At 40.4% G+C, this 25937-nt stretch overlaps 1 protein-coding gene across 1 annotated transcript in view; it reads right to left on the bottom strand.

Moving 5' to 3' along the window:
* The window catches only part of LOC106892898 (spermatogenesis-associated protein 7 homolog), a 37847-nt gene that overhangs the window by 933 nt on the left and 10977 nt on the right, over window positions 1-25937 (bottom strand). The window contains exons 4-9 of the mRNA XM_014950469.1: window positions 16214-16335; window positions 14226-14734; window positions 14058-14118; window positions 12738-12802; window positions 12015-12086; window positions 9259-9316 (exon numbers count right to left, since the gene is read on the bottom strand). Coding sequence (XP_014805955.1) covers window positions 9259-9316; window positions 12015-12086; window positions 12738-12802; window positions 14058-14118; window positions 14226-14734; window positions 16214-16335 — 887 coding nt within the window. The remainder of the gene's footprint in view (window positions 1-9258; window positions 9317-12014; window positions 12087-12737; window positions 12803-14057; window positions 14119-14225; window positions 14735-16213; window positions 16336-25937) is intronic.

Here is a 25937-nt window from a genome sequence, read left to right as displayed (position 1 = left end):
CAGGTTCTCACCTCTGTGAGAACACTCTGAATGTGTCCCAGAACTGGTTTCAGCTGCCTGATCCTCGTTACTGCTGTTTGAGATTTCAGCTGGCTGACCCTTAAAGTGATTCCAGCCCCCTCTGCTTTTGCCACCTTGCCCTAAATAGCCTCTAGTTACAGTAAAGTCATTTTCTGCAGAAAAGAGTAATTCTAAATAATTGTTTGAACTTTTTAAAGTTGTTGACAACTGACTACGTGGTGCACTACTGTGAAAGTGGATTGCAACAGCAGTATTCAAAAGCAACAGTGTGGATTTGCTTAAAATATGGACTTGTATATCTGTAGTTCCAGTGACAGAATATAGGCAGATCTTCTCTGTTACATACGTGTGTGTGTGCATGTTCTCCAACACTCTTATGGGCACAACCAAGCACTTATTTCAGTGTAGAGTTCAGAAGTTGTATGGAACTTGGAAAAACAGGATGTAGCTATGAAACAGCTAAATCTGCTCAGCTTTTTGCATCATTTTATTTGTCTTCCTGGAAGCTTTTTAACAGCATACAAATAATGATCTCTATTCATAATTCAGCTGTTGAAATACTGAGGTGAATGCACTGATGATTGATGGGTGCACAGAAAAATCAGCAGCTTTCTGTGTTTTGCTTTTCTGCTTCTGTGGTTCATAAATTAAACAGATGAAAGCTTAGTGAGAATCTGCTCTCGGTACTGGATGATGTTTCAGGGTTCCTTTATTTAGAAGGCCTGCCGAGTACCACGTGAAATACATGAAGGAAAATTGCCTTTCTCCTGAAGTTGGTGTATCCACTTCAGATTACTAATTTTTATTTTTTTTAGAGGCAAAACAGGAAATTATTAACTATGGTTGTGGACTGCTTTTATTTTTCCACTATAGAGAAAGGGGAATGTTCTGTGTTCTCTTGAACCTGTACTGAAAAATAATCTGTTTTCAGTACTATTTGTGACATGTAAAGATATGTGTGGCTTTAGTCATTGCGTGGCACTGAGTAACTGAAGATTTCAGTTCTCCAGAGGAGCATAGTTTGGATCCTTTTTAATTAACTTAGGTTCAGGTCATGAAGGCTAAAAGTAGGCTAAAAGGAGATGATTGATATTTCATCCTTTTGGGTATCTTGTTTCATGTCAATTTCTTGTGAGCAATTCCAGAGCGAAAGACTCTGTTTTGTGATTCCCAGATCTCCTACTTGCTAAACTACTTGTTTAACTTGGTTAGCTGCTCTTTTACCTCTCTCTTTATTTAAGTGTTTCTTGCCTGGCTCCTGATACTATCTTCAGATCAACAGATCTGCTGCTGAGACAACCTGTTACACGTGGAAGTACTGATTTATATCAAAGAATCTAAGTAACAGTCTCCCATTAACTGCACATACCCTTACATAGTGGTTTTAGTATGAATGGGAAGGGTACGAAAGGATTGGTTTGTTCAGGTGCCTAGATCCCCATCGGTGGCTTCTTTGACACCATTTTGATGGGTTGTGAGCACCATTTTGATGTGCCAAAATGACACGGAAAAAATGGAAGGTCAGTGAATCAGCTGCAGGAAAGAGAATACAGCCTTGAAAGTTCTGCCACAGCTTCCAAAATGTACATAAGTTCATGGGTAGAGTTCACGCTGTTTTTGGCTACAGGTTAGACCTAAAAGGTGGGGAAAAACCAAAAGTCTTATCTTTGCTCTAATGCTGATGCTTCAAAAAAACACACAGTCAACTGACCCTGGTGTAGGTCTGGTGCTGTAAGAGCCATATTCCATACCCTGTGAACTGGTAAGGGGTTGTGCTGTGCTCCGCTGAGCTCTAACAAAGGAAAGCAAGTGTTTCTTATTCCATATCTCTTCACCAGCAGAGGAAAGTGTGGGATTGCAGTCATTTTAAAGGCAAGCCTCCCAGTTTCAGCCACCACAGTTGCTATTTCTGCATTGCTGCCTAGGGTAGGTTGTGATGGGAATGTAAGCGATTGCTGGCTTGCTGTAGCAGGCAGGAGGATTCCACAAATCCGCATCGTCCCTGTGGTACGCTGGAGATACTTCCATAAACGCAGTAATGCAGCTATGATTATTCTTCTCCTCGCCTCTCAATTAACCAGTACTGCACATATTGTTCCCTGTCAAATATCTTATTTTGTCAGATGCCAGAGAGCAGTGTTGTTCTCTTTTCAAATTGCTGGTTTGATTTCTGGCAGTACTTGATTGCCTTAAAATGTGCTTTCTGCATCCATTTTCCTCAATACTTAATTAACTGGAGAAAAAGACTGAAATGAGGTTTCAGTTAAGTAGGTGTTTCACTTTTGTCCCCGCTATCTCATTCATTTAGTTCCTCTGGCTCACTCAAGTAGCCTCAGAGACTTTATCTTTCATTTGCAAAAAATTTTGCAGTCCAGAATATCTCTGTTATACATAATTTCTCCCCTGGAAAATGCATCCTGTTCTGGGAAGAAGCAGAGAAGCAAGACTGCAGAAGAGGTGGTGGGAGGCAATCCAATATCAAGCCAAACCCGCGGGGAGTGCAGGTAAGCAAAGCACATCTGGTCATCTGAGAAGACTGTTCCACTGTGCCTGAGACAGAGGAGCAGTAACAGCTCGAGAGCCGAGTTACTCAGGAGTCGCAACACACGACAGGAATTCTTGGAACTGCGCAGTGAGGAGTTTAGTTTTGACTAAATCACAGCCCAGGACTCCGTATGGTCTAAGGTTATGCCCACCATGGGCTCAGGTTCCTCAGAGGTAAGACACAAGTTTGAAGTTCCAGAATTCACTGGAGCAAAACAGGCTTTTTTCTACCCCCCTTTTTTTTTTGGCATGTTTTCCTGCAATGCCATGTGTTTCTCGATTTTAGCCTTACAAATACCCAAGAGCATTTGAGCAAAACGCACCCGTGGTCCAGTATAGTCGTAATGAGAGAAGGGAAAATGGTAATGAACTATGCGGTTTGGAGTCAAACTAGTTAGGAAGCAGCCAAACAGTTCACCTACCTTGAAAAATGCAAGAGAATGTTCTGAATGGCAGGTGGTGGCAAAATGGACCGAGTGCCTGATCACTGCCCTTTGGCTTGGGCCAGACTGAGAAAATTATTAGTATTACGGTAAGAACGAATCAAGAAGAAAATGGATTACAGGTTAATCAATTAGGATTACTAGAGCGTCCCCATGGAATTTTGCTTTATTACGAGAATAATCATGATGGCCTCTTCTTTGTCTGTGGAAGAAGGCCTGTGGATATTCGTGACACAAAATGGAGCCTAAAAGCTGTCATGCAGAAAGGGAAAAAGGATGGGTGGAGTTAAAAGCTGTTCAGCAGATTCTGAGGAACTTATTGGGAAAATCTTAAAACTCTAATTTGAAGGTCATTACAATGAGCATTCAATCTTAAGTACTTTAATAGAAAATTAGTTGCTCTAGTTGAAACATTAAGGCCAATGGATAATCCACTCTTCGGGAGCTGTTAACACATAATGTCCAGTGCTTCAAAAAGAATCACTTTTCTACCTGAGCATACTGGTGTCCAGAACAAATCCAAACTCCCTGAGATAGAGATCCAATTGATTTCTCTGTGCACAGGCTTTGTTAAACTGATTTGCAGTCTTAAATCTCAAGGGTTTGCTTTTTCTTTTGAGAAGTTTATGGCCTTGTTAGACATTAAGAAATGCCCAAGAACAGTGAAAAGAGACTCCATGGCTCTAAAGCAATTCTTATAATAATTTCTGAACTAATCTAAAAGTCATTAAAACTTGTCCGCAAGGCTGCTCTTTGTAAATACTATATTTTATATTTTCTGTGTTCTGTTTTGCTGAGTTGACTGCTAAAGAGAACCTTCAACAAAAGAGAAAAGTCCAGTCTGGCAGCCAAGGTTATGGAAGGCTGAGGGACTGCGAGAGCTTGTGGCCAGCCCCGCACAGTGCTGAGCCAGCAGGTTTCATCCTGTGTTTTTAACTGTGTGAGTGTCACCTTATCCCCTCTTTTCTCCTCTAAATCTAATTTTGGAGCTTGCTGACATACAACTAAAGTGTGGCCTGGGTTAGGCTTGGTTTCGGTGCCTAAAGTAATCAAAGCTGTCATCTGTGAAGGGGTGTGTGTGTGTCCTGTGGTTGTGAGATGGACTATGTTTACCTGATACTCATCCATTTATATTTTCCAATCATCTCTGTGTATGGAAACCCTGATTTACATAGGCAGATGCCTGTCTACTTGAAGAAAGTGGTATTTGGCACTGCACATATGCTTATGAAATGGGAAGAACTGGAGCAACACTTCAAGGCAGTATATACTGCCAGAGCAGGCAGTGAAATGAGTGTGTCCAGTTGAAACTTCAGAAGAAATTTTAGAAATTGAAATTAAATTATTCATGGTGGAATTTCTAAAAACATTAGCCCTGCCACTTAGCCAAAATAGAAGATTCCTACTTTAAGTAAGTCCCATGCCAAAGAGAACTTGTTTCACAGAACGTTTCCCCTTCTCCCTGTGATGGGGCCATTGGGTCAGTACTGGTTTGGAAAAAAGTTTCCACATACCAGATCAATGACCTTTTCTGTTGTGAGAAGAATAAACTTGGGTCCTGTGCTCATCTCAGAGCAGTCATTTTCATTTTTACTGGTTTACTTTTAAAACTTTCCCATGTGCAGTATCTAATTATGGTACATTACAAAAATCTGTATTTAAATGGTAACAGTGCAGTGCTGAAAGGGACTGTTGGTAAATTGCTTATTCGCTTTGATGATTAAGGCAGTAATTATTGCATTAGCATCCTAAACCACACTTGTCTGCTGATATATCTCCTCCTAAGGCAATCCCATGGGATGCGATGGGCTAAGTAGAAAGGGTATGGCACTTGAAGAAGGGAAGGGCAAAGAATATGTGGAGATAGAGCCAGGGACAAAGTGAAGGTTGCTTTCTTCTGTATTTGCTTCAGCGTGGCTCGGGATAGCGCTGGGGTGTGGTACATCAAAAATGCCTGAGAAATGTAAAAATAGACCTTTCCACCACAGGCTATAAAAGACTCTATGATGCTTCCTGCCGGGTCTTATCACTGAGGCTATACTCACACAGTAATCAAAGCAAATAATTTTATTTGGTAGAGTAAGATGGCCTTTCAGCTTCCACACTGCTGCTGCCTTCAGCTGCCTGTCTTAGTCTGCCTTCCTGTCCCGAAATGTGTTTGGTAACACTGCTGGGTGCCATTTATCAGCTGTCTGCCACCTCCCCCTCACCTGAGCTAAAACTTTTGGTGTCTTTGCACTGCGTTTTTTTTGAGAACGAACACTTTATGATCCTCCTAAAAGCAAAGGCATAAAACAAGTGTAAGATATTACTTTGTATTTTCAGGAGCTTTTGGCTTTATATGATAAAATTCCAGGAAATAAGTTACTTGGAACAGTTTGCTCACTGGAAGACAGATGGGCACCAGATCCCGCACCCCTGCAGGAGCTGTGTTAGTTTCCCATCAATTTCCTGAAATGATGCACTTACAGACCCATTTCGGTGGCTATTTCAAACCCAGGAGTGACATTTTTTTTTTCCCCCACTGTCGTGGATTCTAAGAGCTACTCTCTTACCTGTACCTTTTAGCAAGAACCAGCTTTTTAAGGAAATATTTTTTTATGGAATTGATGGCTTCTTGAATTGTATCTGAGTATGGATCAGGTTTTGAAACCACTATTCTGCAGCTGAAATGTCATCCTTGCATTTCTGAAGGTATAAAACTGCCTGGTGTTGGTTTTGAGCAAGTGGCTAGTTTAAAAAAAAATCTTCTACAAGCTTTCCTGAGTGGCGGCCATTTCATCACTAGAGAAAATGGGGGAATCTATTAACTCTGTGACAATTTGTTAGGAAAAATTCTCCGGTTTCTTAATCAGTGTGCTAGAAAAAAAACTATAGTTTGAACCTCCAGGTCTGGGCAGGTAAAAAGCAACCTCAGCTGAAGATTCTAAGCAGACCACAGAATGCAGCCTGCAGAGGTAGTAAAACAGTGCAAACAGCAGAAATAAATCTTGGTGGGGGGAGCTGTGCATGCTTTCTCCTGGGCACGCTATTTGAAATTGCATGTTCTAAAGCAAAGAAAATTGCTCCTCAGACATACCTTGATGAACCGGATTGAAAATTGCCTTGCGCTGGAGTACACTGAAAGAACTGCCCTCTGTGCCCCTGACTTTCCATCAATAACTAAGCCATGAAGGTAGATAGAGAATAAGATAAAGGGGGAAGGTGCTAGTTGTTTTAAAAGGCTCTTGTTTTGAGCACTGTCCTTTCCTCCACATGTTTTTTTAATATTTTCTTTCTTCACTGCCCCCTTCCCTCTTATGTAGTTACCATTTTTTTTTTTTCTAACAGAATTAGGCAATTAATTGCTTTCTTCTACTTCTCAGTCCCCTTTAACATCCCATTGAGTGCATATCCTTCTCCCTGGAAGAAAAATGGTGCTACTCTCTCAAAGCTGGAGAAGAGGCTACAGGTGCTACAGCCGCAAGTTCACTGGTGAGTGATGGGGATTGCTTGGCTGATGGAGAGCCAGAAACGGATGGTGGGTCAGGCAATGCAGCTGGACTGACTGCACCAGCAGGAGACCTGTCGCTTTAGGGAACAGATCTCAGCCTCTGTGCTGGAGTAAGTGCTAGCAGGAACTCGGAGAGGGGCATTGGTTTTGTATAGCAAGTACCCAAATAACGTGTTGGCAGGCATCCAGCATGGGTGAAAAACCACTGCTAAGACCTTGACACATGTTTCCGTCTTCTTATTTTGGCTGCCCGGTCCAGAAAACAGTGATAGTGAAGAAAAAAAAAAAGTATAGAAAAAAACTAAAAGCGGAAAACATATTTTCTTAGGACAAAAGCCCACTCACTATGGAATTCCTTTCCATCCATTGGCCAATTCACTTTTAAAAGTCTCAAAGTGATTCAGCTTTCATTACTTCTTTTGTGGGAACTGTGCCTATTCTAATACATGTCATTGCCCACAAGCTTCTCCTGGTGTTGGTTATGCTTGCACTTCTCATTTAATCCCTGTTCTCTGCCAATTAATTTTATTCGTCTTTTCTGAGTTTCTTCAAAGTCTTCAGTTGGTAATTTTGCAGAGGTGCAGAACATACATTGCTAGATATCAAACATGTCACAACAGGATATAGTCACAATCCACTACTGTTTACAAACTCATCCTTCTGGAAGAGCTGGGAGCCTTCTGGAAGAAGGAATCAAGTACCTTCAGTCTCCTATTAAAGGATTCACAGCTCGGTCTCTAGGGCACTTGGAGCCTTGCAGGAGATGACTTTAGGAATACACTCAGCATTCTCTAGCCAGATGTAAATTACATATCCTCTTAAATTGAGGTGCTGTTGCTGATTTTTTTTTTTTCCACAAAACTGACTGAAAATTCACTAATTTCAGCTCCAAGCATTCCTCAAACACTCTTGCTGCCTACTGGCTGTCACTCTGACCAGCATCCAGACAGATATCAAAACACCATCTCTCTCCTAATTGTGGCACTTTGAAAGACAAAATAACCATCTGCATTCTAATTATTTTGTAATTACTTTGATTGTTATTTATTCATCATGCAAAGCATATGCATTACTCCCACATGCCTGGTGTTGAAGAAAGTACAATGCAAAATGGCAGCGTTACAAATTTGTGGAAACAATTAAGCAAAAGGTAGCCCAGTTAAAAGCCACACTACTCCAGTTCCTCAGAAATACTCCCACCCGGAGCTGCTGCAGCAATATCACCTTTGGAATGCAAAATCCAAACCCCTGACCATGAATGACCACGGTGATCCCCTGGATCATCAGACCGAATGAGGCGCCTTCTTGCAGATCTAGAGGAGGACTCAGGCATCAAATCCCTCTGAAGGCCAGAGTTAGCAGCCTCGCTCCCTGCAGGACATGGGACAAGTGTGGGACAGAAGAGACCCCACAACCCAAGCTCTGTGCACTGGGCAGGGACCCTCCAACAAGCAGTTGGCAGGCAGTGCAAGTGGAACACTGTGACTAAACCCTCTGTGGAGCTCAGAGTTCTGCTCCAGGCCCCTCGTAATGTGGTTTTCTTTCTGGTTTTTTTCTTTAATACAGAGACTGTAAAGAAGAAAGAATTTAAATTTCAGTTACTGGGAGGGAGGAAAACGTAGTGACTTTTAAATGAGGGCTGCCACCTTGGTTTATAGTGCTAGTGTCTCCCATTTTGCTCCTACTATCTAACCTACAGGAGGAACTAGTTGAAAAGCCCAGTTCAGTCATCTGCTCATCAAATGTGGTGTTGGATTTGGGAGTCCCCAGTTTGGATAGGCATTGAAATCTGCCTACCCCCATTTCACAGGCAAAGGCTTCAACCAGCCTGGGGTAAGAGCAAAGATAACAACGACACTGCTAATACCATCTCCTCTGTGAATGACTTTTGAAAGGAAAGCAGTGTGTTCTTTCCAATTTTTCAAAGCGCAGTTATAAGCCCTGCTCTCAGGAGAGGGCTCTAAGGTCTGGATTAAAACAGGCAGAGGTGCTTATGCTCATCCTGGGGTCTTGAGCAACCTGCTCTAGTGGGAGGTGTCCCTGCCAATGGCAGGGGGGTTGGAACTCGATGATCCTTGAGGTCTCTTCCAACCCTAACCATTCTATGATCCTAGAGAAGATGCCAGACTTGCAGAGGACAGAGACAGGACTGTGGCCATGTATTTGTGCCCGGCCTTTCCTATTGTCTCTCCACAGGCCGCTTCCCTCTCAGCATGTGAGATTTTTCAGATAAGCATTTTGAGGTGTATAATTCTCAGCAGGCACCACGTGGAGAGCCTTAATGTTGAACTTAACAGTTTTATATTCTGCCCTGGTGATGAAACTCCTAAAAGCAAGCTATTAAACAAGGTCTTCTGGCTGGATGTAGTCACAGCCAACAAGCTTTTCTTGCTGGTCTGCTCCAGGAAATAGCAGCCACAGCAAAAAAGTACACCAACAAATATTTCCATGGAGGATTGGCAAAGAGATTTTTCTGTACATTTTTGTGTATTAGCCTAACAAGGTTTCTAAATGACAGATAATGTACTTAGTGTGCAGAATGGCTTTAATTACATAAAAACTGTTAACAAAGAATTTTTCTTGCCGCACTTTTTTGCTGTGACTGCTACTTTCTGGAGCAGACCAGCAGGAGTTTCTCCTTGCCTTGTATTTAAATTTTGTAGCACTGCATCTGCCATAAATTGTTGCTCAGCATTGATGTACAGCATTTCTACAGGAGATGACAAGAGTATTTAATGATAGACATTTTTTGCTCACCTCATCAAGGTTATGCCTCTTACTTTTAATGTGCATTTGAAATACATCTTCCAAGGCCCTTAAAAATGAAAAAGAAGGAACATCAGTGGAAAAAAAAAAAAAAAAGACTGTTCAAAGGCCATGTACTTCCAAATGAAAAATACCACTCAGCCTGTCTTTCAGATCACTTAAAATACATCCCAACTTTTCACTTTTGCTCCATCCCCTCCCTGTCCCTACTGTACCTGTAAATGAATTTAAAAGATAAAATCTGAAATATTTTAAGGTTATTGAATATTCTCATTCCAAGTGCATGCAGTTTGTCAGGAACTCTGATGGGGAAAGTCTTTGATGTATATAATTCCACTTTCTTCTTTCATATTTCATACAAATATCTCATATTGGTGCTCTCCATTGCAACACAGTAGTCCCCCTCTGTATTTTCATGGGGCATAAGTCTCTCTGTTGCTACTGTCAAGTACTGTCCCACCACATTAACTGGGTGAAACCGAGGGTACTGGGGTGCTGGGCAGTACTGCAAGCAGCTTCTTGGATGTGTTTATAGCTGTTGTTCCTTTTTCTCAGATACTGCATTACTCAAAGAGGACTTTTGAGCTGCTTCCACTGCCCAGCACTTTTTAGACCTCTGAAAGTCATTTGCATGGTCTCTGTTCTTGGGCCTCCTTTTTAATAACTTTTAAGGAAAACTCTGAAGGTTGAACTTCAATGGTCATAGCTTTGTTAACTAGGTGTACTAGGGAGAGAGAGATGCCATCAGAAGGAGCTCTCAATATTTTCCTTGATGGCTATGACCAGCTGCAAGCAAAAGATGTGCTTGTGGTGATGAGCATTGGTAAAAATAAAGACCTAACTGACTAGGGAAATTAGGTCTCTAAGTTCTACAATCATAATTCAGTTAAATCTAAACCAATGGTTGCATTTTCAGACAATCTTAAAAAATGAAAATATCTGCAATGAGCTGGAGGGCTCAGCAGAGCTGTATACTTGAATTAGGAGGACGTTTACAATATTATCTGTAGAGAAACTGGTCTAAATAAATCAAGATATTAAAATATGCATCTATCATATTATTCCTGCAGCAGGCTAACTGAGGCCATTAGTTGTGTCTTTTCTAGTCTGTCACAAAATCTATTTAGAAATTCAACTTTTGATTTAAAATGAAAGGCCACTATTGATTATTCACTTCTATTCTGCAGAGAAATTAAGGTCTGTTATTAGAGGCTACCCAAGAAAACAATGGATGATTTTTCATGTACTATTAGTAACATTTATTTTTGAGGGAAGAGTGTGCAGCATCTAAACAACCTCCATCTAAAGTCAACAGAGAGGTCCATTCACCCTACAAGCCCAAGCATGGACAACGTCGTGCCCCACAGCACTCTGAACTGGGCTCAGTGTGGAGCACACACACGACCCTGGCTGCTGTCACATCATACAGGTACAAGTTTATGTTCTTTTGTTTGATTTTCACTATCTATAGAAAAAAAAAGTTATTTTCTTAAGGATACCAGTCCTGTTAATATGAGGGCTGCCATGCAGTATCTTTTTGAGGCTTTATTTTATTTTAAAGTTACGTTCTTTTAAACCATATGTATGGCCAGGCATGGTACTTTTAGCAACCTTGTCAATGTGTGGTGAGTCGGTGCTTTTCAAATCTACTAGTGTTGTGTAATCTGTTCCCAGTGTAACCAGAACATTCACTTCTAATTTGGGCCTTGAAGTTTGTCTGAAAACTGCTATACCTAGAAGGAAGGAAGAGAACTAATACCTTTAACTGATTGCTCAGAAAACAAACTAGTCCCTTGTGTTATTGGCTGTTTAAGAAAAATATATTTTATCTAACTGAAGTCCCCTAGATTGAAAGGGAAATATTTTGTTTTGGTGTCAGACTGAGTTTGATTGGTTTCAGGGTGTTAGCACCTCTCCAGCATCAAAGCACAGCGCATGGCAGAGACCAAGATCTTAAACATTGGGGTAAATCCTCTGCCAAAGGAAGTTTCTCTCATTTAAGACGGAGGCCAGGAAATGGCATAGAGAAGTAGCACACAGCGTTGCTGCTTTCAGCAGGCCTACAAACAGACCAGGGGTTTATCACAGCTCTCTAAATATTAGAAATGTGATAGATTTCTGTTAGAAATGGAAAGGCAAGTTGGGGGGTTTGTGTGACAGCATGTCACGTACAGAACATGAAACCAGAGAAGGATGCTGCAGTCAGACACCAGCAGCACTGGGTGCATTTGGCTCTTGCCCTTATGTGTGGATCATTAACTTGATGGCACATACATCCTAAAGAAAGCAATTATTGCATTTATTTATTCTGATCTTATACGAGGGAGGAAGAACTCAAAATACAAAATCTTTTGCTGTGATGGACTTTGCTAGGGAAGGTTTATTGTAGCTCCATGGGCTGTTAGCTCTGGAGTGACTGGGAGCTGGAATGAGACTGTTGTAACAATAATGTCTATCACTGCACTGTATAAGGGAATGAGCTTGAGAGCAGGGTCAGAGAACATAATGTTTCCATGTTTCTACTGGAAGTCACTGTGAAATAGGAGGCTGGCTGAAAATATTTTCTATTCAGCTACTCGTTTTAAATCATGACTCCTGTAAAGTACAGTCACAAAAGTATTAATCAAATTACACTGATTTCAAGTTTCATGTTAATCTCATTAAACCCACCAATTCTTTACACTGATTGAATAATTGGTTAAAATTTTGTTACTCAAAGGAGTAAATAAGAAATGCAAAGCACTTACTTTTCCTGGTAACAACTTCTAATCAAAATATCGTTTGTAAGATCTTGAAGAAAACAAAGATACTCTTCTTCTCTATACAAATACACAAGCCATCAGCATCTTTCTTTAACATACACTGCACACAAATAAGGTTTACAATACCATGCAAAGAGATAGCAGTTTTAGAGTAATTAACACAAATAAAGAATTTTGACAACGTATGCAAAAGTGATGAATCTATTTACTTGTTTGCATTTTTTTACTATCCAGGTTTAAACTTTTTTAAATGACTAATTTTTGTAGCTCTGTTGGTAAACTCCCTGACTACTTTAATCCAGTAATTTAATCCACTAATTTCATTAATGAAGAATACCTATGCCTTTTGTTAATAATCAGTTAAAAACAGTAGTTCTAATACACAAAATGCAGGTATCACAAGACAAATTATTATTAAACTTGTTTGTTTATTTACTATTTACTAATTCTTAACATATTTAGTTTGCATACAGTAAGAGGGCACTGGGTGGCATGACTCAGAAAATCTCTTCCAACTTTCTGATCCCACACTTTCTGAGCAAGAAGCTGAATCCTGTATCCCTAACAGAGTCCCTTCTATTCACCACATAAAGCCATTGGTAATAGGGTCTTGTGCTAGGCTTTCAATTTTCCACTAGATTTTGACTTTAAAAGTCTAATATAAAACTTAGAAACAGTTAAAAGGGACAAACAAACATTTTAACTTACTTTTCTTCAAGTTGTAATCCTGGAGAAACTGGCATTTCAGAATCAGGGGTCTGTAATTCATGGTTCTGCCACAAACAAGTAAAGAGGAAAAGCAGATTTTTTTTTATCTTTATATTGACATTTTATATTTCTGCTCAGGGCACTGGGGGGAAACCTGATTTCATAATACATCAAAATCACAACTACATCATACTGAAGTGACACGCCAGCTCATGTGAAATAAATGTCTTGAGTGTCAATCACTCGTATAAAGAAAGTATTATCATTAGTTGGTTTGTGTTAGCAGAACTGGAAACAAGCTTGTACAACCTGAGAAAAATAATGCAAATACTATAAAGGAAATCAGAAGTTCTGACAAAATAGAACATATTTGCAGACCTTATTGGAATAAGACAGTTGCTTTTTTAAGATGATGTGCAAAATAGATTTGTGTCTTTGAAAGAAGACTTAGAAAACCAGATTGATATTGAAATTATCTTTTGCTGCAGATTATCAAATGGGAATATGAGCTTCTTTTGACGGTGCTGTAAAATGAAGGTTTTGGTGGTTGGAAGAGGGAATAGAATAGTCGCAGCTAACACAGGGCCAGCACAAGTCCTGCCTGTGGTGCTTGTGCTGAGCTGCATAGAAATTCAACACTGATTTTGTAAAGGGATGAGCAAGATAAGGAATCTTACAAAACCTTTCTGTCGCGTATGCCTTTGGCTGCTGTTAAGCATCCCTTATTTTTCAGAGCACTAAAATTTACTAAATGAATCCCCCATTCATCTTAAAAATCCAGGTGATTAATGGAGTGCAGCTTTCAGACAAAGTCTTGTACGGCGTAGTACGGTGCTGACTGGAGGCTGAGCGATCAGCGCTTTGCCTGCACGTTTCTGGGCTCCAAGTTATTATTGAGACAGAGTGAAAGGCTGTAAATCAATCAAAAGCTGAAATGACCACTTGCAATGTTAGGAGTGCAGCCAGATGTCAATCAAGTATGATAAAGCACTGCTTTCAGAAGAACAGATTTGTGGTGGAATACACTGTTTTTCACACCGCATAACGCCTCGTACGTTTCTTGGAGAGACCAGCTACTTTAGCTGTTCCTGTGCTGAACACAGAAGTCTCTTGACCCTTTCTAAGCACACATACTAGATTTCTCCATTGCCATCTTAGTGACTTCTCACAAGTCGACTTTGTTTTTGGTTTTGCTCTTAATGTATATGCACCAAAGCCAATGATTCCATTATCCATCTCATTTCCACACAAACAGGACAACTTTTGTGTATGAACAGTGAGCTCTGTTCTTTTTATTTGTAACAAGCTGGGTACACCAACCTCAACTGGCTGCTGAGCAAAGTGATCTGAATGTGGTCTCACATATGTATCTTCTAAAAATCTGAAAGATTAAAAGCACAGTGAAAAACAGTTAAGCTTAAGATGGTGTGTTTGAAAGGAAAAGTACTTAACTTTAAGAAGTGATGTATAAACAAACTGAGTAAGTACCTGTGCAACTCTCTTTTCTTTTCATTATTGACACCTGCTGATTTAACTGCTGATCTGCCAGGGGAGGAGATCTCTTTTTTGGAAGGGGGATTATAGCACCTCTGTTTTACAAGAAAAGATTGGTGTGATGTCTTTAAAATTTGAGGGGTAAAACGCTGCTTCTTTTCTGTGAAGTAAATTGAATGTCTGTCAAGGAGGTCCCCAGAATATGTTTTATTACAAGAGTTTTGAAATGTCTTCTTCCTGTTGTGAGTGCCTAAACTGATGCGAGACTGCAGATGTGGTGAAGCAGGTGATCTGTCTGTACTAGAGCTGTGAACAGGATTCTGAGACAAAGCATGCTGAGCAGTACTTTGGATAGTCTTTCTTGAAGTAGGAGCTGGCATCAGAGTCCTTGAAGTGAGCTTCTGGAAAGATACAGAGGGGGACTGCTCTCTCTCTATCCTGGAACAGTTGTTTGGACCAGTCGTCAAATATAAGTGACCATTTTCCAACAGTGACCACCTCGCCTGTAAGTTAAAGAACAAAATAACAGACAGAAAAAATCAGAAAAGCAATTTTCTGAAGACAGTGTCTCCTACAAATTGATTCACACAGGAGGAATTTCAAGAAACTATTTTCAAACTGTCTCAAATGGTCTAAATTACTTGCAAAGTTTTGGGAACTGCAGTTAGGAGTAAAGGCACCCTCTCACTGTGCTAGAACTAGTTAACACGTTCCTTTTCCAGTTTCTTTTTCCTTCCTTCTCTTTACGAGGTTGAGGTTGCTGATGACAAGTAGTCTTGGGAAATTACAGAAATTCCATGTTGCTTGCCAGGGCCCACGGAGGGAGAACATGAGATTTTTTTCTTCCTTGGACATTGTGCATTCTTATCTATGGGACTGATGTCTCAATGGCAATCTCACAGCCCTTCTTCAATAGCATCTTCTATTCTCTCTTCTTGTATGCCCATGCAGGTGTGAGCATGGCTCCATCTCATGAGTCTGAAGCCAAACAGAACCGCTGTTATCCTCATAAATACCATACATGAAATCGTGGCCTATCACTTTGCTATTTCTGTCAGTGGGAGCAAGATTTTACAAATCAAAATAATGCACATGTTTGAATTGGATGACATTCTTTATAAACAGCATCATTGGTAATCTAGTGGTAAACCCACTATAATTCTCAACAAATAGAAAGTTTTATAATCTAATGATAGTCTGCTGAGGAACTTTTGCCCCAGAGACACTCTGGACTATGGCAGAATGAAATGTTTGCAAGGCTTGGTCTGTTCAGTTAAGGTCCACTGGCAGAATTGTTGAAGAGCAGGCCTACTCGCACTAGCGTGAGGTTGTAGTTTCTGGTATCTGGCAGAATATATAGAATTAGGATTAATTACTTGAGGATCCTGCTTTTACCAGTAGATACCATTCTGAAATTCAGAGGATACTGTTAAACAATGTAAAGTTATTGCATTGTGTTCAGTGGGAATACTAAGAAAATTATTGGGATTTAATTCTCTTGAAAATATTGTGTACAGAAATCATCCTAATAACGATGTTGTCAGACATCAGCAAATTATTTCAATAAATTCACTCCTTTTTTTTTTTTCTGGGCACCCATATAATACTTTGTTAAAAATTCTAATTCCATCTGCCAAAGGAGTAAAAAGAACACGTGTGGGCATGTACACATTCATGCTGTCTGTGCAGGGTCGTATTTTAGTCATGTACGTGTGGTCATGACATGGGTACCTGTCACTGTAGGCCAAGTGAGGATAGCAACAGTTAGATGAGAGGATAGCTGCCAGCTGGCAAAACCGAGAATCAAATATTATATCTGTTTGACCAGACTATAAAAAGCCACACTGAATAAACCTGCACTTAACTTCTGTGTTACGGGCATTCCTGGCACTTCAGAGTACAGCCAACTAAGGGGAAACTGCCCTTCTCACAACTCAGAACTACCTGTGTCACAGGTCCTACACGGTCAGAATATCACGCACCTTCGGCTGGCTTGGAGAAACACCTCTGGAGTTGAACGATGAGGCAGGAAGACCAGGTACAAGATCCTTCTTATATTTCTCAAGGGCTTGAATAAGTCTGTCTCTTTTCTGCTGATCCTTGTCTGTACATGTAAATATGTAAACATATGTAAAATATGTGAAAATATGTAAACACAACCCTTTCCAGATTAATCAATGGTCAAGTCGTAGAGTATTACTACCCTTTGTTCTTCTTTTTGCCACTATTCTGTCTCCTCCTCTTAATACCAAGTAGCAGACAGAGTCTCTCACTCTCTACAACTGCTTGAAAGGACATTGTAGAGAGGTTGGTGCTGGTCTCTTCTCACAGGTAATTAGCGATAGAACAAGAGGGAATGGCTCCAAGCTGCAACAGGGTAGGTTTAGACTGGACATTAGGAAACAATTCTTCACAGAAAGAGTGCCCAGGGAATTCCCAACCGGAATGATTCTATGATTCTGCTTTTTACAGTTGGTGCTTGCTGCCTCCATGCTCAGCACACATCTGAATCTGAAATCAATGCAAGCCAGGACTCTGTTACGTCCCTCACACAGTAAGTAATGAGGTATTGGAGGGATAAAAGAGTACGGCAACATTTTTTTTCCACCTCTTGTGCACTCTTTCCCCTATCATAGGCAGGAGCTGAGGCAATCAAGTAAGGATTCAAGTCTATGTACTAAGAGTTGAGTAACTATAGACTGTGGTCTATGCAGACTGTAATGCCAAGAAAGTGCACTTTCTGTATTGGTCAACCTCAGGCTGATAAGAGTAGGGTGACACTTCTGCTAACATCTCACACGAAAAGGACAGAAACAGACATACTCCTTTGGATCTTCCGATCTTACTGAAAATATGCAAGTGAGAGTAGGAATAAGAATACTTATTCTCGTAATAAGCATTATTGTTATACATCATATTATATTTTTATGTATTATATATCAAGTATTATAAAATAATAAGAATAATACATAGGAATAAGAAGGGGATATGAGTTACCCAAGACCACAGAGGCTCACAGGGGCATATTCATGCATAATGCAAAGCCTCTCACAATTCCCTGTCTTTTGTCAGAACCTTACTTTTAGCAATGCAAACAAGAATGATGTACGACCATTTTACCTGCCGTGTTCCTTCCAAGCATAGCTCTGAGAAAAGGGATATGAATTGTGATGTGCAACACCACCTTTCTCTTTGTAGATGGTGTTTAAAAAATAACAGCCTCAGCAGTACTACCTGAAACTAAGGATTCACACACAAAATATTGGTAAAGTTGGGTCCACTGAGGTCCCACAAGCTGCATGTGGTTATTTCGGGTTGAAAATGTAGCTCTGTCAGAATTTCTTTGCCCTCTGAAGCTCTGGCACATGGCAGGCCAGCGGAGAGATGTGATCTACTCCTTCCCCTCAGCCGCAGAGACTCCTCAGACAAGGTAATTCTAGAGGGTTAGCAACGTTTCAGGTGAGCTGCTGAAATGTGACTTCTGGCTGTGTGACATTACTGTGAATAATGCTGACTTACTCCTCACAAAATGCACAACTGGTTCTTGATTAGCCTAGGGCCCCCTTACCCTCTTACACTGCTATTGTGGCAACATGCTAGAATTTACCCTCACAATTACCTGCAAATTTTTTGCTAATAAGAAGCAGCTCCTCCTGCTCTGAACTGGCATAACTGCAGCATATCTCACTAGTAATGTGACCGAATAATGCTTGAAACTTGGCAAAGCAGCACTTCTGCAGATTTTCTTTTGAGGGGGAGACGAATCGTTCTGAATTTAGCATTGCACATTTCTGACTTAGCAGAAGGGTTACAGTGTTTTAGTTTGTCTTAAAGAAAGCAATATTTCTTTCAGAAAACGAATAGTTGAGACTTGTTTTTTTGAAAAAAAAAAAAACAACAACCAAACACTAACCCCAGCATTTAGATACTGCACTAAATGGTTGGCTCCTCTGAAGTTTGTGATGGCTCTTGTATGGGGCACACCATGTCTTGACAATTCCCCTGAAGGGTGGCCTCAAGGCCATTGAAAAAAAAACAGATTTCACTAACAGCTAAAACTGATATATTCTCCCGAGACATGTAATCTGGCCTTCTAGTCTTGCATAGACATGAGTTCGTAGCATCATCCTATTAAGAAAAACATGTTGACAATGCTAAATCCTATTTGGATGACTGGGAAGCAGGATTATACAACTCACTGGAACAAATGACAAAATGTACTTGCTCAATCGCATTCAAGGGGGATTAATACCTTCCCCTTTTATCTGGGTTTGTGCAGTGCCCAACCAAAGAACCCCCCAATTCTGATTAAAGACTGCGTTCTGCGGCCATAAGAAAAATGCCAGACAAGGTAGCTTGCTGTGGTGTCTGTGCAGCAGCACTGCCAGTCAGGGCACCTGGCTTCTTCCATGGCCAGTGCCAATGACTTGTGAAGCCCCAGGAAAGGGTGACGTCTGTGCCTCTCTGCTCTTCATGTGCTGTCTGTCGGTGCGCAGGTGAGGCAGGACAACAACTGTCAACTTGAGGCATGGCTGAGTCTTCAGCAAGCCTCACCAAGGACAAGAAAATGAAATGTTCCACGTCAAAGAGCCACAGGTTTTTAACAGGTTTTGTCTAGCATTTTGCTGATATTTTTACTTTAAATACAGCTTATAAATATGCTATGTGACATTTAACCTATTTAAACAACTACTATTGCACTCCATTAGAGTTTTATGTTGTGATTAGTTAGTAAAAGCTCCAGGGACAGAACGTCTCATAGCAATTCTCCTTCCCCTTCCCTAAGAGATGCCAGGATTCACTGCCCAGAGTGTTGGGCTTTGTGTGTGTCTCGGCCACGTGAGAGGGACTGAGAGGTCCTGCAGCACATCCTGGTTTGCTGACATGTCTGCTGAGCAATTTATTTGCCTCCCCACCTTCCAGCCCTGCCATCTCCAGTTTCTCTTTCCTCACTATTTTTTCCTCATTCACGTTTTACCCTGTGCCCCTTCTCATGATTCCAGGGCTGCAGAGTCTTGCCAGCTCCCAGGGCCCATCGGCTGCCAGCAGAGCTCCAGGCTGCTTCCTCTGGAATCCTCTCCCCTCCTACACTTTTCTTCCTAAAATGACCTCGCCCCGCGGTGACCTGGCATGCTCCCCAGATGCATGAATGAAAGGGCTAAGAGAGGAAGTCATTCTTGGGTCTTCAGGTCACGTTGTTGGCTTTCACATGTACTGCTGATGGTTCTGTTTGAAAGTCAGCTGTGACCGTGCCACACCGAGCAGCCTGGCCCAGCCCCACGGGCTGCCCCTCAGCAAGGGTTATGGAAGGAGAAAAGGATCACTTGCCCTTTTTGCCTTTCTCCAATTACTTTTGGATAACAACTAGTAATGACCGAGAACAAAAAAGAAAATAACATGCAAAGTTTGTATCCCAAATGATAGGTGTTTGGGGTTCTTTCTTTATCTTTTAGAAAAGCAAAAATTAGACATCCCTTGCCTTCTGATCTCATGTCCTAGCTGAAGTCTTTAAGAACTGGCTGTAGTTTACAGTTAAAACCATATCTGGGAATAATTAAATGGGGGAGAGGGGGAGGGCAAGGTTTCACCTACAGAAGCATATAATGACGCAGTGTGTCACCTGAATCCTCTCAGGACTCGACTACTTTTATTCCTGTAATAGCCAGTATCTCTTGACTACCTTTTTGCTGCTTCCCAGGGAATAGAATCATGTGGTACGGCCAGCGCAGCAGTTATTTAGATAAATGTATTCAACAGCCTTTCTGTTAAGCTCATTTATTTGCTAATTTATCATCCTTCCTACTGTGGCAAGTGTTAATTTATCAGTGCTATTATACAATTTCACTGGTACTTGTACTGGTACCTGGTACTTGTCAATGCTTCAAACGTACAGAAAATAGAAGAGATTTAGTTGAAATCTGGTCCTTTGAAAAACACAGGAAGATTCAGATACTACAGCCCCCACTCTGTTTTCCTGGCAGTTCTTGTTGCTTGCCAGTTAATAAAACATCTTGTCTCTCCTTTGCTGCTGTGTGAAAGGCCCGCATACAAAATGACCAAACACAAACTTACTCAACGTAGTAGAAGCACCTTAGCTGATAATATTGGTCAATAGGAATGAAACAAACTAAACCTTTTTTTTTTTTTTTAATCTAATGCCTTTCTGTTCTACTTATCTTTATCTTAAATAGAAAGAAGAGCTGGCAAGCACCTCAGACTGATTCCACAGCTGCCTCCTAAAACAGAGGGTTATTTTCAGGTCTAAGAGAGAACATTATGGCCCAAGTATGAACAAGGGATATGAAGCCGGAACTGCCTTCCCTGAAGTTGTTTACCACATGTTACAAAACTCAGTGATTATAGTTAGAAATAGAATCCACACCTTGGCTCGTGCCTTCATTTTTGGCTCACAGTGGGAGTTCTGGTTTAATTCCTACCAAGTGTTTTAAAAGAGTTGGCTGATGTTTAACTCCTGATGAGTTTTGAAACAACAAGGAAGTTTTCAAAGGGCTGTGGGGGAAAAAGAAGAGCTAAAGTGGTAAATGAACTCCAGGCTGATATCAGCCCTGAGCATAACAACTGAATGGCTGTTAAAAGACTCAGTTAAAGTAAATAATGTAAAAACCAATCAATATGGTTTTAAAAAAATCACAATGCTAACTTGATAAGAAGAAAAAGAGAGATTCTGATTGTGGTTGAGTGAGATAAAGGTGTTAGTTTAAAAGACTTCTGGAAGCTCCCTGGCTTTGTTCTACATGACATTTTGATTAAGCAGTTAGAACGCTACAAAATTACATGTGTTTGCAAAATGGCTAACTAGCAGATCTGAAATAGTAATTAGAAGTGAGGACTCCTTGCAAGGCAGGTGTTTTTAATCCAAGGATCATTTTTTTTATATTATATTATTAATTTATTCTTTCTGTTATCTGAAAGAAAACATAAAATCATTCCTCATAAAGCTTGAACAACTACCATTGGGGAACGGGTGAATAATAAAGGGGTGGTTAACACAGTGATCTGTATCGCTCAATGAGGTAGGTGTAGGTGAGCAGGTGTAGGCAAGCAGTATGCTTTTCAGCATGGATAATGGAACATGTCCATTCAGAAAATGCAGGCTCTAACTTAAAGGAGGCGAGTCTTATCTGGGAATCAGTATTGCTGAAAAACATTTGTCATTTATACCTTCTCTTAGACAAACACCTGCCTGTCATTTCCCACAGCGACAGTGTAGCCAAAACCAGTGTGATACCATTGCCTACAAAGAGTGGATATCTCAACTGTAAGTCCCATGAGCCTTTACTGCATTTTCCTTTGACAGGTGAATGGTTGCTACTGGAATTATATATCCTGCTCTAAAACATCGCTATTCAAAAAGCATTTATAATTTGGGAAGGGTGCAGAGAAGATCCGTAAGAATGATGAAGTCTGGAGAACGCTCTTCATGGTGACAGGTTTAAGGAGCTCAATGTATTTAGTTCCTCGAAAGGATGGTTAAGAAAAATCTTTATTTCAGCTTATAAACACCTATAGAAAGAACAGAAATTAAACAACACAATTTGTCAAGCCAAGATTGACCAAGGCTGGACAAATTCATCGTACAAGAAAGTAGTATGTTCCTCATAGCAAGGTAAGTTAGCCTTTGGAACAGTTTAATGAGAAGTGGGATGTAAATAAATAAGGTTTGGACATACTTCTAAACCCTTCCCCTCCAACTCTGTAAAACAGCAATGAACAGAGAAGACTTAGGGAAAAAACAGGCAATTTAACCACAACAGTTTATTTTCACTGTGTCTGTGAAACACGTCCATAATCATGCATCAGCTATCAACTTATCTCAAATACATTTTTTTCCTCAATTTTTGCTGCTATAGTTAACTGATGTAATCTCAGATTTTTCAACCAGTGCAATACAAAGGGATACAAGGACAGTTGCTCATGATGTTCACATCTATGGGCCAAATGCTTCAGTTTGCACTGGCAATAGTTTGTCTGGTGCAGGCACTGCTTATTTTGGCATTTCAGAGCAAATAAGACCATTCCTTCAGCAGAAACTAGTAAGTGAGGCTCAAGTGCTTAGATTTGATTTCTGATGCTCTTTGCCTTGCTAGCTATTGTTATGAAAAGCCTATATTGGCACATTAATCTACAACGCGTGGGTGTTTTTTAAGCTCTGGTTCAGCATTATTTGTTTTCATCAATATTTAAATGCTGCAATACTAGCAAGTGACTGGATAACAACGATTTTTTAGGGGGAGAGAAGTCTCTGAAATGCCAGGTATACTCAGTACACATTGCTAGGCAACACTGCCTGTTGTTGTTTGCCATGTTGTTTTCGAATCCTGTGCCAAATTCTTCACATTTTGTTAACGTGAGTGCTCATGCTGATGTTAACAGGAATTTCCATGGGAGAAAGGCAAGAAGTAATTGGCTTTCCATAACAAACCACCCAGTCCAGCAATTCTGAACCGCTTGAAATCTTTGGCCGTAACCCACGTCTGCTGTGACCGATTCTGCCTTATTGACAAATTAATGGCCACCAGTGGAGCTGACAGCACGTGACGCAGTTCCTTCATAGACCGCATCAAGATAAGGAAAGAACACACTCTTTTCTCTTATTTGAGCAAAGACAAGATTTGGCATTTGTTTTACTGACTGACTTAGGGTAAGTAGTCTTTCTTAATCATCTTTTAGTGAGTATAGATAAGATACAGTCAAAAGGTGAGGTTCACAGCTCGGTAACTACCACCTGCTCTTAACCTCTAAGTATTCACAACTTCCTGCATAAGCAAATAAGACCAAATTCTGACACTTGGTGCATCTCCCGTTCTTGCAGCCCATTTCTCATGTAAAGCATGTTTCAGCACATTTCTGATACGAAAGGCCAGATCACCCTCCCTCTCATCAGTACAGATTTACAATTGTAATTTACACTGGGAAAAGGTAGTCCAACAGAGGGGTACCTCCAGCATCATTGCTTTAGATTTTTTAAGAATCTCATCTCCTAAGTTACTAAAAATTGGTAAAATTTCTTTAGCCAAGGTACATATTTTCATCTCTTACCCGAAGTCAACAGTGGAGGATGCTCAATTGTCAACTCTGCTCTATGCCAAAGAGTGATCAAGAATTTCTTTCTAGAATTTCTGTTACGTTAGCAAACAAAATTTCCTATAGTGAAGTCACTTGTTATTTGAACTGATTCTATATTTTGTGGTCAAAAGACATTATTGGAAAGGCCAGAGGTAGAAGTCATAACATCAGTCTGCAGATCGTTGACAGGAATGTACAAGAGGAATACAAGGGGAATGTATCTAGAGGGATAATGACACTTTTTTTTGTACTGATGCTGTACAGAGGTATTCAAGGAGGGAAGGAATTCTAGAAGTACAAGAGAAATGTCAAGATCCTTCATCCCCAATTAAAGCACTGACTGATTGCTGACACATGCTACTTTCTCCTTTGACAGCAGGGTAGGAACGCAAAGTTAAAATAGTCAGTGCACATGGTTATGACAAGACTCTTGCTCTCTGCATCCTCCAGTAGCTCCCACTACCACCTTCCTCCCCTTTTACAAATATTCCTTTCTGCAGTGCTGACTCTCAAATTGATGGGAAGGATGGCTTTGTGATTAAAGCACTGCGGTAGGATTCAGAAAACTATCACTTAATTCCCAGCTCTACACCAGGCTCCAGTGTGATCACAGGTATGTTAATTAATCTCTGGTGTCTTAATTTCTTCCCTGTAAAAGAGGATGATAGCACACATTTACTCTGTTCTAGCTGGTGTATCATTTTGGGCAGATATCCCCAGAAGATGTACTGTGCAGTGGCTACCATAATGGATCTCAGATCCCAAACGGAGCTGCTAGCGTAGCGTAGGATTCAAAGTGTGAGAAGAAGAATTCCTGCAGCAGACTGGTTGTTTAATCATTGATAGCTGAGTGACGCCGTTTAGTCATACGCTGGATATTCCCTTCATTGCAGCTCCCTTGTAACGGTGATATACACATTTATTTTTACAGACTGCAAAGTTTATTATTAAAAACCATCTCACTAATGCTCCATAAACTTACAATGATAGAAAATTGATGTTTGCATATATAAACACATTAATATCCAGTTTGCTAAATGATCCATTCAATTGCCCAAGATTAGTGACAGCTAAGATTCTACATCTGAAAGAATAAAATCATATTTACATAATTGACTCTATAGATTATTCACACAAACTGTAGATAAAATGCTGCAATTTTGTACATCTTGAACTGTCTGGAGGAACAACTTGTTCTTTTTCACAGGTGTTATGGTCTTGAAAGTTGCAAAGCAACTTAATTTTAAACTGGTTAAACCCAAATGGAAATTATTATTTTGACTAATGTCTGTCTCATGCAGAGAATTAGAAAGGGAAAAACACAGGTTATAAAAAGACCATTGTGTGCCATATCTAAGCACTTAAGTACTCTGCTGGTACACAGAAAGAATAAAATTCCTCTTAAAGAAAGCTACTATTCCGTTTTCCAATTACTAAAGCATATGTTTCTGCACACATTTATATGTACTTTTGGCTTTCATATTTATAAAAATTAGTCACAGTACGTGGAGCAATTATGTGGTCAATACTCCATAAAAGGTGAAGGAGAAACTTTCACATGGCCTCATGTATTACATATAATATTACTTGTAATTCCTTTTGGGTAAATGTATAGACTTTACTTCTAAAAGTGCAAGGGAATTGTGCAGAATATGCAGCGGTCTGAATAGCTCATTTTGCCATTGTAAGTAGTTGACCTTGGCTTGGTAATCACATCATAGCTCAATAGAGAGGAGGAGGATGGCTTTGTCTTACGACCAACAACATGGAGCCCTAAAGATGTGCCCAGAGAGTCAGATGTACTTTAGGTCTTCCTTCAGGAGATTCTCTAACTTGTGTAGAGTGAGCCTGAGGTTCCTCACCACTTCCTACCACAGCTTCACCAATGCTGGTGTCCTTGTTTTGCTGGACTGATACCCAATATTCTGCTAACGGAAGCAGACCAGATACTGCAAAACCAGGAGTAAAACAATACATGAGAGCAGGTCTTGGTGGAGTCGCTCTCATTCCTGGAATGGGAGAGTAGGAAGAGAATTAGGGCAGGGTGCCCTGGACTACGGCACTTCCTTGGAGTGGTGGACTGAGTGTGATGGAGCCAAAGAGCTGATCTTTAGTAAGGGATTTTCAGAACTGCAGGACAACTAACGATTTGGGTGGCTCATTTTCCTCTATGAAGTGTGGGTTACCTTTATAGATTCCTTTGTTAAGGACTGGTTTTGATTAATCTTTCATGAGTATTAAGTTTTTCCTAGTTTCCTGCCAGCTCATCTGGGACAGCTTCATATGTACATCAGCCAAGGTTTCTGTTCCTCTTACTGAGCTGATCAGCCTCAGGAGACCTGACTCAAACTTGGGCTCTGTGAATTTGGGGCAAAGCATCACAGTATCATGGAAATGATGTTTGGAAGAGACTTCTAGAGATGGTCATTGGAGCACTGTCTCGTGCTTCCAAGGTCAACGAATGTTACTCAGCTGCTTATTATTAATTAATTGTTAATTATTAATCCCTACTAACTGAGAAATTTGGAGGACTCCCTGGGTTTAAAAGGTAAGTTTAAGTCTCAAGCTCAATGCTGTATAAATAAATAAAATATCTGATTTAAAACAAAATTATTTTGA

The sequence above is a fragment of the Calidris pugnax genome, unplaced genomic scaffold (assembly GCF_001431845.1).
Source record: "Calidris pugnax isolate Ruff unplaced genomic scaffold, ASM143184v1 scaffold24, whole genome shotgun sequence".
Taxonomy (NCBI): Eukaryota; Metazoa; Chordata; class Aves; order Charadriiformes; family Scolopacidae; genus Calidris; species Calidris pugnax.
This window is presented reverse-complemented; position numbering and strand designations above follow the sequence as displayed.